General features: G+C 47.6%; 1 protein-coding gene across 2 annotated transcripts in view; it reads right to left on the reverse strand.

The window, feature by feature from the left end:
- ALK (ALK receptor tyrosine kinase) overlaps positions 1-12252 on the reverse strand; it is a 684520-nt gene that overhangs the window by 17249 nt on the left and 655019 nt on the right. For both annotated transcript variants that reach the window (XM_025927337.2, XM_086700283.1), the window contains 3 exons: positions 11128-11257; positions 5530-5627; positions 1807-1899 (listed from right to left, as the gene is read on the reverse strand). In XM_025927337.2, the coding sequence (XP_025783122.1) occupies positions 1807-1899; positions 5530-5627; positions 11128-11257 (321 nt within the window). The remainder of the gene's footprint in view (positions 1-1806; positions 1900-5529; positions 5628-11127; positions 11258-12252) is intronic.

The raw sequence follows: 12252 nt of genomic DNA on the forward strand, positions 1-12252 counted from the left end.
GCTGCGTTAATGACATCACTGACAAAGACTGATCAATTAACTCATACCTTTGGAGGCAGCTCCCCTCTAGCTGCTTAGATTAATTACTTCAATAAACATGTACAGTGGTCTCCCCTTACGCATGGGGGACATACTCTAAGACCCCCAGTGGATGCCTGAAACCACAGATAGTACCTAACCTTATATATACCACGTTTTTTCTTATATATATGTACCTATGATAAAGTTCAATTTATAAATCAGGCACAGTGAGAGATGAACAACAATAACTAATAACAAAATGGAATAATTACAACAACATGCCATAATAAAAGTTAGGTGAATGGGGTTTCTCTGTCTCTCTCAAAACATCTTACTGTACTCACCCTACTTCTTGTGATGATGTGAGATGATAAAAGGCCTACGTGGTGCGATGAAGTGAGGTGAGTGACACAGGCATTGTGACGTAAAGTTAGGCTATTAGTAACCTTCTGGTGGTGTGTCGGGAGGAGGGTCATCTGCCTCCAGACCACACAGGGGACCGCAAGTAACTGAAACTGGGGAAAGAGAAACCGCAGATAAAGGGGGATTCCTGTACTATTTACTCTGCCATGTGCTGAAGACAGAAGTCATAGTCCGTCTCGTCCAAGGGTACGGTTTAGTGGAAGAAACAGACACACAGACAACTGCGGTGTAGACAATGCATATGAGGATGTAAGTGTGCATGTAGCTCAGTGCCACAGGGGCAGGGGCAAGGCACAGGAAGTTTCCTAGCAGGGCTGATGGGAACAGCAGGGCTGTGCGCAAGTTGGGGTGGTGAAGCCTGGCGCCAGGGAGCTGTCAGAGCTGGTGGGGATGGAGAGGAGGCGCCCATCGCCGATGGGCTCGCTAAGTCATGCTGCGACACTGGTATCTGAAACCATGGGCTTTCTGGGCATTCTGAGAAAGGAGGCGAAGGGATGCTGAGACTCTGAGAGCTGGGAGAAGAGAGAGTGGAGCACCCAGTCCTCCCTGCACTTCTCTCCTGCAGGAAGGGGGTGGCATCAGCATTCCCACCCGTGTTGATGATTATCAGTTCTACGGGGGCCTGCGGGGGCGGGGTGGGGAGGCCCTTACTCTCCCAAGAGTGAAAACTCTAAGTGACCATCTCTCCTCACTCTTCCCCTGGGTCAGGGAGGGCGTCATTAGTGACCATGCGAAGGAGTGACTTTCTCAGCTCACCGAGCAAGTCACAGTTGTAAATAATCAGACAGAAGTGAACCTGGGGGTTGGGAAGAGAAGAGTAAGGTAAAGTACAATTGAAGATTTTTGTTTAATTACAAAAATTATTTTATTTTTTTTTAATGTACCCTTGAGAATATGGCAGGGATAAAGAAATGAAGCTAAATTAGGCACCCTCCCATGACTCCTAGAGCGGGTGGAGAAGACCAGTGAGCTTGCCCGTTATGTTGTCAGTTCTGGGGTGCTCCTGCCTGGGGTGATGGAAGCCAAGTCCATTTGGAATTCCCTGCTAGTGAGGAAAGGGGTTAAGTAAAAGTTTATTGAGAACGTTTTCCATATCAAGTATGCAGGTTATTCTGTGTCTGAGAACATCCTGGGATTAATGAGAGTTGGAACCAGAAAGAATGTGGTGTCAGTGACTGCAGTCAGAGATCCTAGAATTAGACCGCCAGGCATGGGCCCTAATTAAGATTTCGTATGTCCTGGACAGGGACTCAAGGAAATGTTAGATGGCCAGTTGACAGGGTACCAGCGCAAGCACAAGCAGCGACGTCCCATCCTCTTGAGGGGATGGGGCTTGGATGGGTGACAGCAATCCTTGCTCACCTGTAGATGTCTCGGGCCATTCCAAAGTCTCCGATCTTGGCCACTCGGCCAGGGCCTGGACATGTCAAGAGGCAGTTCCTGGCAGCAATGTCCCTGGGAAGAAAAATGAAAGAGAAAATGCACTTCTGAATTTATTTCTGGGAAGATAAACGTGATATCCATCACAAGGACTTCCACCTGCAATCTGAGTTCAAATAGTTCCCTCTCTGCCCTGTATTTCCTTTGCTACTTCTACCTCAGTATGAAAGAAATAGCTGTACCAATTCCACCCTCAGAACTACCAGGGAAATGGAAACGGAACAGGGGAGATGATTGAAAATGTCTAATGGGAGAATAATAATGAAAGTAACGATAATAGGAACTAGAATTTATTGGCCTCTTGCTCTGTACCAAGCATTGTTCTAAGTGCTTCATGGGTAATTATCACAACAACCCAATAAGATACAGGGTGCTATTATTGTTCTCATTTGGGTAAAAAATGTAAGCTAAAAGAAAATAATAGAGGGACGTAAGAAATGCCATTTGGCCTTGGGCTATTGTTTTGTACAGATTGCTGTTGGAGTCTGCCAGTTGTCTCAAGGATTGTGCGGGGACAGCAGGACTTCCATGACACCAAATTCAAGCAGGTCAAGGTATTCCTAAGTAATTCTAGTTTTCTTTTCTTTCTTTCTTTTTTTTTTAAGAAGCTACTATTGTTCTCACGTCCATGATTGTCACTAAAGCCTTTGCTAAGCTGTGTGTATCACAGCTCTGTGGCTGAAGAATCTTTTCTTTCAAGTTATAAAGTTATCATGTCTTCTTTGCTGTTGTATACCAGATGGCCTGCTTTCCTGTGGCATGCCTATAAGGCATGATCAAAGCTTTCCAAGGCTCATCAGCATCTACTTGCTGACTGCTTACCCATTCTTGACTTGAGCGTGGGAATGAAGGATGCATCCAGAAGAAGTCTGGGATGGGCCTCTCATAATATTAAAGTCCCAGACAGAAAAAAAAAAAAAAAGTACTCCTCAGGCAGTACAGGTAGTGCTTCCATAATTTCAACTGGTTTCCCAAAGGTCCTGATCTTTGGTTGAGAAATAAGGACGTGGAAAATAAACAGGACCAGGACTGGGGGTCATCAGGACACTTAAGATACCAGAACAATGGGTTGGAGTGGGAGATGGATGTTGTTAATGCCACTGACCTGATGCCGAAGGTTTAAGTTGAATTTCGAGGAGCAATAGTGCATCAAATGCCCTAATAAAACTATAAAAGCATAACATATATGACATCAAAAAGAAGAAAAATAGTAGGATATATAGCCATTGCTTCTCAAGAAAAATAGACTGAAGTAGAACAGGAACAATATTTATATCTCCAGGAAGGTCTTTACGCTGATGTGCGTGAAATGGTTGCTTAAAAAAGTGATTTTGAATTTAACGGCAAGAAAGTGAGTGTGATATCATAGAACATGCCATGAATTGGTAGAATGACCCATAATTCTTGAAATGGCAATAAACCATGTCCAAAGGAAACAGATCTAATAGAAAAATGGGAGCGTGAGAATCTGGGGGAAGGAGTTCCTCTCTGAATGCAGAAGGTGTGCATGCATGGGAGCCTGTGAATCTTGAGGCAGATGTCGTTGGAGGAGAGAGGATAAGAGGTCACACTGCTGTAGGAGCGTGCCACAGAGCCCATAGCCAGCGAGGAAGTACAAAAGATGCCTTCCTAATGCCAGTTACCCCAGAAGAAAAACTTTGATCGAGATGGACAATTTCTATTAGAAGTTGCCTTTTGCTTATAAAGCAGACCATCTGATACATTCCTGATTTGATCTTTGACAATTCCATTTCTCAAAAACGATAAGAGCAGCAACAAACTATTACCCTGGGATCTAATTCTGACCTTTGGTAACTATTTACAGATGTGGAAGTGGTAGGACTCTTGGGAGAATGTGGTCCTGTTATCTTATTATCTATAATGACAGAGTGCTGGATATAGTCGAAATATATCACGGCTTGAGGAAAGCAGATTTCAAAACGTCAGGGGAAAGAAGGATGTGATCTCTAAGCCAGAGACTCTGGATACTGGGTGAATGACACAGGGTGGAGATGAAAAAGCAGAAATGAGCTCAGTGAGAAGGGAAGGCAGGTATCCGCAGTCACCAAGGTGACTGCACAGCTTACTGTCCGATGAGTCCAGACTTAGAGAACACAGACAACAGGTGGAAAGATGGCTCTAGCTAGGGATGAATTCTAAAAAGAGTATGACCTTGTCTTGTCTGAAGAGCAATAAAGTCCAGAACTGAGATTTATGGAAAGTTCTGGGCACAACGAAAAGGGCAAGACTGCCCTGCACTTTGAAGCAAAGGGTGTAGCTTTGGAGGGAACACGAAGGATTGGTCCCAGCCCCTTTTTCACTCCTGTTATTTCTATCAAGCACAAATCCTGCAAGTTGGACAGAGTTAGAATTAAGATGAAGATCTGAAGACCAAAATGATGGAGGGACAGTAAAAGGATAAGCTGGTGTAAGCATTTATTGCCTTGTTTTAGGAATGACTTTGGGAGCCTGGGCGAGCACATTTCTTGATCTTTAATGTCTCCATTTTTATTAGGGCAAAAAGCAGGGCTTGCTATCTGCCTACTTGCTTTTCCATTTCTGAACTCATACAACTTCTCGCATTTCCTGCTTTGTACTTTACATATTAACTATTACACACATGTGTTATACTCTTTGAAGACATGGGTTAAAAAGTGATTGATAGTTCACCAGGTGGATATTTACCAGTCGAGAAGTGTATCATTGGGAGGAGCTTTGCAAAGAGCCTAACAATCTATTTGACTTTTCAGATTTCAGAATCAAGGTGTCAGCTGGGAAAGTCATCAACATCGCCTGGAAAGAAATATGTAGACTCTATCATGTCTATAGCACTACATGTGGATTTGATGTCCCAGTCAAACACGATTTAAACATAAGGGTCATAGACAGTAGATGAAATGAACTATGGAGGCAAAGAAAAGAAACATTATGCTTCATTTCAGAATAAGTATTTTAGAAAAAGTTTAGGTATCCAACAGACATTAATTGTGCCCCACGATATACCAGGGCTATGAAGATGAATAAAACAGGGTCCTTGCCCTTGAGCTACCGATAGTCAAATATGTGAAACTATGAACTCCTTTAACTTCCCTTAAAGAGGTAGGTTTTCTAGATGGGGGACACACTAATGTGATAGAGGGCTGTGAGATACAGACAGGAGTCTAACAGGAGGTCAAGGACTGCCCAGCTAGGTCTCCAGTGCTGGTGTGGATATTTTATGATACCTATTTTACATACGGGGCAGATGAAGCCCTGAGAGAGTAAGTAGTTGTCTTAAAGACAAGTGAGGCTGGGGCACCTGGGTGGCTCAGTTGGTTGAGTGTCCGACTCTTGATTTCTGCTGGGGTCACGATCCCATGGTTCATGGGTTCGAGCCCTGCATAGGGCTGTGTGTTGACGGCATGGAGCCTGCTTGGGATTCTCTCCCTCTCTCTGCCCCCTCACACGCACTCTCTCTTTCTCTCAAAATCAATAAATAAACTTTAAAAAAATGTTTAAAAAAAAAAAGACGATTCTGAGTCATCTGAACAAGTCTGCAGAGACACCCACCACTCTACTCTGAAGTGGGGGATCTGGGCCCTTGAGACACGTAGGGAAGCATACGGAAAGAAGGCAGAGGGGAAGACCAAGGTCACTTTGACTCACCGGTGGATGAAGTGATTTTCCTCCAAATACTGACAGCCACAGGCGATGTCCCGAGCCACGTGCAGAAGGTCCAGCATGGCCAGGGAGGAAGGCTGGTTCTGTGGGGAGACAGAAGCGATCCACTGCCAAGAGATTCGTGGGGAGAGAAGATCTGAAATACGGGCTTCAGGTGTTGGCAAGGAGCAAAGACGGACACGATGCCCAGCTGGGTCTCAGCCTGGCCGCACATCAGAAATCACCTGGCGGCTTTAAACAAACACAGATGCCGGGGCATCACCCCAGACCAATGAATCAGCCTCCCTGGGTGGGTGTAGCGTTTGCAGCCTTCACAGCACCCCCTCCACCCAGGTCAGTGCAGTGCGCCACCAGGGCTGAGTGCCCTCAGCTGCAGCAGCCCAGGATGGGGCGGGTTCCCCTGTTCATGTAGTCTGCAAACTCTTCCACCTCAATCTTCACCCACCTTCGAGTCCCCCCAGCTTATAAACAACCTGTGAGGAAATCAAGGGAGCTAATGTTTTTAAAATGCTCTATTGAAATGTTTAAAAGTATTAAAAAAAATTAATCTTCTCCAAGATGATCTGGACCTAAAGTGGATTGAAAAGGACAAGCTTGCAGGAAATGCTGGGCAGTTGAAGGGCGATCTCAAGCTCTTCGGTATGGAGTCTTTTGTGCACAAAGAGATGTCATCCCACCCCCGGGGGTGAGCTCGTCTCCGCTTCCCGGACAGCCTTGCTGAGCACCCAGAAGTCTTTTCTGAAGGTCGAATTCCCATCATGGTGTCTCTTTTAATTCCTAAATCCACGAAGTCTGCAGCAGCATGTTGTCATGCAGTGTCACATTCACTATGCTGTTCTGTTTATTCGACCATGTCCCCAAGTAAACTTTGAGGGCCCCAAGACAGGGATTTCAGCGTCTACTTCCACGGTACGCAGCACGATGCTCGGGACACCACAGTGGCTCGATGAATATCGGGGGGTAGGTTGGCCGATCATAGCGGTCTACGATTTACCCAGATGCTGGCTGGGATTTTCTTTGCCACAGATCAGGGCCTCCGCAGGACTCCTTGGAGCAATAGTATGGGTCTAGGGGAGGCAGGGAGGGGTCATGCTTCTCTAGGGCATGCTTCAATTCTGGGGGAGACAGCAGGGAGGGGAATACCCTCTGCCCATGGCACATCAGGCAATGCCTTACGTGCAATACAGCAAGTCCACGCACTTGACGCCCTTTGACGCAACATCCTGTGTGGTGGTAGGCAAAAGAGGGTATCTCCGTATTAAAGAGGAGAAGGCTGAGAGCTCAGAGAGGCTAAGTGACTTACTCCAGGTCACACAGCCAATAGGAAGGAGCCAAAACTGCCCTGAGCTGGGCTTTGAGGATCTGGGCTGGGGGAGGCAGGATTCTGGGAGCCATGTGTCAGGGAAGGGATGGAGTGTGCATGGACACAGTGCAGAGTACCCAACTGAATCAGAATACAGCACACAAATGCAGTGAGCAACTTATTTCAGTCGAGCTGAACTGGGCTTCATCCCTGCTTGTGCCCTACTGGCTGTGTGACCTGGGACTAACTGCTTTGTCTGTCTCAAAGCCAGTGTTCCTGTCTGAGAAAGAGGCACGACACTATCACCTTCACTAGATGGTAATAAGAACCCACAGCAAGAGGCACAGAGTGAACCCCTCATAAAGGCATCTGCAATTATGGTGGGGTTACTACACGGAGGGGACTGGGGGTCTCGGGAAATGGTCCTTGTGTTTGGCTTCTCTTAGGGGCCTTGTTAGGATCAGAACTACTGGGCACTGTGAGAGAGACAGTCCCCATTTTCTGGGTGGAAAAATGTAATATATTTCCAAGGGAACTATTAATCCATTTTGCTGCAGTATTAGAAATATCTTCTTTCTCTTCAGGAAAATGTTCTGTTCCTATAAAAGAGGACCGGTCATAGCTTCCCCCAAGTCTCTTTGTGTCTTAGCCCCCATCACTCAGGGTGCCAGGACCATTGATGTCTTAAATGCCTGGCAGGCTGCAGGGACTAAATCTTCCCAGGCTTTAACCCATGGGCCAGGTTTATCTGAACTCCCTGTCTTGGCTGCTCAGAGCAAATTAACTGCTCCACTAATCAGTCTGCACAGAAGCAGATAGTTGGCAACCTGTGTGTGTGTGTGTGTGTGTGTGTGTGTGTGTGTGTCGGGGGGACTTGGGGGGAGGTGTAGATGTTGTGTCAAAACTGATAATGAAACTAGCAATGCAGAGCGTAGCTGGGATGTCCAATGGCATTTGTATCTATCCTGGACAAAGAAGGAGTTGGAATCAGGTTTTTGTTTTTGTTGTTGTTTTCACAGATTCACTGATGTGGCCAACTCTTCACTGGCACCTGCTTGCCCCTTCAAGCATTTTGGAGCCAGCAGCGGTATGGCAACACCAGAGCCAAAGATTTACACCTGGACATTAGCCCAAAGCAGAGGTTCTCACCTGTGTTCTGTGACCTCCGGGAGCCTCCTCCCGTGTACTGAGCATATTCTCTAGACCCACTACCAGAGGCATCACCATGTTCCGGACAGGCACAGACACTATTGTGGTTACTGGACTGCCACCTTTAATTGAGAGATTACTGAATCCTTAATGGCTTCTCTTGTTATTGATTAAATCAATGGATACCAAAGGACAGCTATTAGCCCATATCTGGCACATATTAAACTCTCAATAAATATTTGTTGAATAAAGATTGGTCCTGTAAAATTATTTTGACATTAAACAGGGTCTTTCCTTCTTGAGAAGGTGGAGTCCTGGGATCAAATGAGGTTTTCATCTGTACCCATGCATTCTGTTTCCATGACAGACATGGTTGTTTCCAGGGTATCCGTTCTGTCCTACTGTGTCTGTACATCTGTTCCATCACTTCATGTCCATCTGAAGCCGGAGTCCCTTGGGCCATCTCTGAGGTGCTTCAATCCCAAAAGTCTATGGAACTGCTGAACCCCAGGGATGGCAGGAAGACAGGACCAAGACCTTGTCTGATTCTGGATGCCCGGCCAAGCGCCTCAAACGGCAGGTCATCGGGTAAGCCCCGAGAATCTCAGGGGCTCAAACAAATGAATCAGGTGTAACTCAGGCCTTTGAATCCAGCAAGTGTGGCAACTCAACCCACCATCTTTCGGGGTGTGTATTTCTCCAGCTGTGATGCCCATTAGCCAATCCTTCCCTTCTTCGTCATGTACAGGGCTTACTGATATTTGGATCCCTCTGTCCACTACAACGCATGTTCCTTTCTCACAGTCAACCTGATCCTTACTCTGCTCAGTTGGATTTTGTGGCTCTGAGAATCTGTAACAATGCCCAGCAAATCTCCCCAACCCCTAGGAAGCTGCTGCCAGGAACACATGTGCATGGGCTCACCCTGGAGGGCTCTAGCCCAACATTTAAATCACCTCTCATGGGCAGGCATCTCAGGAGGGACCAGCTCACCTGGGATGGGTGGGTGTGTATGAAGGTGAGGAGCAGGATTATTGGGGTGCTTCAAAGGCTTGGGGGCATGGCTGCCAAGGAGAACCACATGAAGGAAGAGTGGGGTCAAGGGTTAAAAGAGTGGATTTGGTGAGTGGGACCCTGACCCTCAGAAGCAGCTCTCCCAACTAGAGTCGACCCTCTTCTGGCTTTGGGCATCCCCTTGGCAGTGCCTGCAGTTAGAGGTCACAACTTGGCACCAGGTTCCTTGCTCTGAGCTTCCTTGGGGGTAGGAAGCGTTGGGAGGTGCCCATGAACTACACCTTTGCTCTTTGGGACGATATTCAAATCATCATTACCATCAAAAGAGAGACAGATGCCTTTGCCTGCAAGAGACACAGAAGCTCCCCACCCCTGACGTCCTTGGGCTTGCCAAGTGATGGGGTCCCAGATCCCCTTTACAAGGACAACTGTCCTTTGCATGCACAATACCTCCTTCTCCTCAAGCCTCAGGAATGTCCAGTAGGAAAATCAGAACTAAGCCTCTTTCCAGAGCGTGATGTTTTGTGGCCCTATTTGACCTCTGCCAAAAGCACTGCTGAGAATCTCAGAGCACAGGACTTGAAGGCTCTGCCTTCCTGAGTGGTGGTGGAAAGCCTTTGAGGCTGGTATCCAGACCCTGGCACAGACGTCTGCATAGCTGGGGGTATTGGCTGTCAACGACCTGAGCTCATCTTGGCTCCATGGCTTCCCAAAGAGGAGCACTGAGATAAACGGCATAATAGGCTGGAGAGAGCACTGAATGGGGAGCCAGTCACAAGTCCTGAGTTCTAGTCTCAACTCTTCCACTTCCTGTGTGGCCTCAGCAAGTCACATAGCTTCTGTGAGCCAGTTTTCTCATCTGTAAAATTAAGCTGAGATCTACACCATCTACTTCATAGGGTTTTTTTTTTTTTTTTTTTTTTTTAGAAACGTGGCAACTATGAGGAAGATGAAGACAGTGCTGATGAGGATTATTATGAGATGGGGGTTGGTCTCCCCCCCCCTTTCTCCCACTAGGTCTGCTCAGGTGCGCACACTCATCTTTTCAGGGAGTTAGACCCGATTCTTCTTAGATGCCGAGACAGTTCACCCAGAGGCTTACAGGAACGGTATGGGGAGGCTGCCAGGGCAAAGGTTTTCTAGATGCAGCCTGACTGTCGGTGGGGGTTAGAGCAGGTGTGAACTTGCAAGGTTTCCGCCTCCAGTTTGAGTACCTGAGAACACAGTGTTCAGTTCTGGGCTTTTCATAGCAAGGTGGCTGTCGTCTTTTTCTGCTTTCCTGGGGGTGGGGAGGATACAAGTCTTCCCTGTGGTCTTCATGGTCCAGCGGCAACTTGAGGAAGCTGGGTCCTAACTCAGGGGTCTGGTCTGCTCCAGTTCCTGGTGCTCAGGGCCTCCTGAAGGCCCTGGCAGGGATAGGAGTGGGCAGCTGGACTCTGAGTGTGCCCAGTGTGCTACACCTTCTAATTTAGAACCCACCTCCGAGATGTTCTAGTCCAGCCCTTGGATTTCACCCTGCAGATACTGAGGTTAGGGGGTTCACAGTCCGAAGCCACATCGCTGTCTAATGGCCAAGCGGGGCTAGGATATGGCATTCCTGGGGTCCATCTAGGTTTCTTCACCTACAAGCTCCAGCCACTTAATCATGACACACATGCAGAACCTTCATAAATATTTCACAATATACTTTATAAGTATTTTATTTTGACAGTAAAACTACAAGGTCAGGATGTCCCCACTTAAGCGATGAGGATAGTGGGATTCAGAATGAGTAGATGTAGAATGATCTGCCCCAAATCAGTTGAGTTAACGACATGGCTGGCATGAAAGTCCCCCTCTGTGCTTGTCCCTGGTTTGGTTTTCCAGAGTCAACAGGTCACAAAATGGATTCAGGCTAGAGGACCCATTGCACAAGCCTTGCGCAAGCTCCCCAGGGGTGGCCTCAGCCATCGTCCACATTTTGTCCAATCTCTCCTGGCCATTCCCCCAGATCCAAGCCCAGAGGCCAACTCCCTTGGTCCCACTGAGTATGTTGCTTCTCAGGCTGTCCACTCCTGCTGTTTCCACCCTCTGCTCCATTCCCTGGTACAACCACTAGAAGACCAGTTCTCACTCACCGGGCGAGGACGGGTCTCCCGGAGGAAGGACTTGAGGTCTCCTCCCGCCATGAGCTCCAGCAGGATAAATCGGGGCAGGGCTTGCAGACTCACCCCAATACAGCGCACGATGTTCTGGTGGTTGAATTTGCTGCAGAGCAGAGGAGGGGGGGGTAACCAAATTTAACGGAGCTGAGTCTGGGAAAATCTTAAGTGGGAAAAGCAGGATACAAAGTCATGTTTTCAGCAGCTGCATTATGTGAATGCATTCTGTAAATGTGGGTAGCATGAGCCGAGGCTGGGGAGAGTGTCACCCTTGAGCAGGTGGAAGAACCAGGGAGCGGGCGGGGCGGGAGTTCAGTCCGCATGGGAGTGTTGGGTTGGAGGCTGGAGAGGTGCTCAGGAAGGAAGTAGGGTGGGTGGGGGAACAAGGGAGCAGCCAGTGTCTTGGACATTGGTGCATGGGCTGCTCGCTAGGATTCACGTGTGAGTTCTTCGAGAAAGCCCTAGGCAGAGAAGCTGAAGAAGCTGCTTCCTCCAGGGACTGAGCGAGCCCTGCCACGTGACCGCATGTGAAGGAGAGTGAGGAGGAAGGCCACGTGCATCCCCCTTGGGTGCTCATGGGGAGGTGCTAAGTCTGGCCAAGAGGTCCCAAGATTTGGGTTTTCTTTCTTTCTTTTTTAAATTTATTTATGAAAAAAATTTTTTAAATGTTTTATTTATTTTTGAGAGAAAGAGAGAGAGAGAGAGAGAGAGAGAGATTGCAAGCAGGGGAGGGACACAGAGAAAGGGAAACACAGAATCTGAAGTTGGCTTCAGGCTCTGAGCTGTCAGCACAGAGACCGACGTCAGGCTCAGATCCACGAACCGAACCGTGAGATCATGACCTGAGCCGAAATCAGAAGCTTAACTGACTGAGCCACCCAGGTGACCCTGGGTTTTCTTGTTAATGTGGTCCTATTAGGACACATGGGGCCGTGGGGCTGGTGAACCCCGCGTGGGAACTGCACGCAGAGCTGAAGCACACACCTGGTTGTACACTGAAATATAGCAGTGATGGGTTTTCAGCAACAGTGAGATGGAATGATTTGGGTCTCCTTCCATATAATCTTATACTCTCCGAGCTATATTCAATAATCATGGATT

This window comes from Puma concolor, chromosome A3, assembly GCF_028749965.1.
Source record: "Puma concolor isolate L17-30 chromosome A3, mPumCon1.1.hap2, whole genome shotgun sequence".
In the NCBI taxonomy this organism is placed as follows: Eukaryota; Metazoa; Chordata; class Mammalia; order Carnivora; family Felidae; genus Puma; species Puma concolor.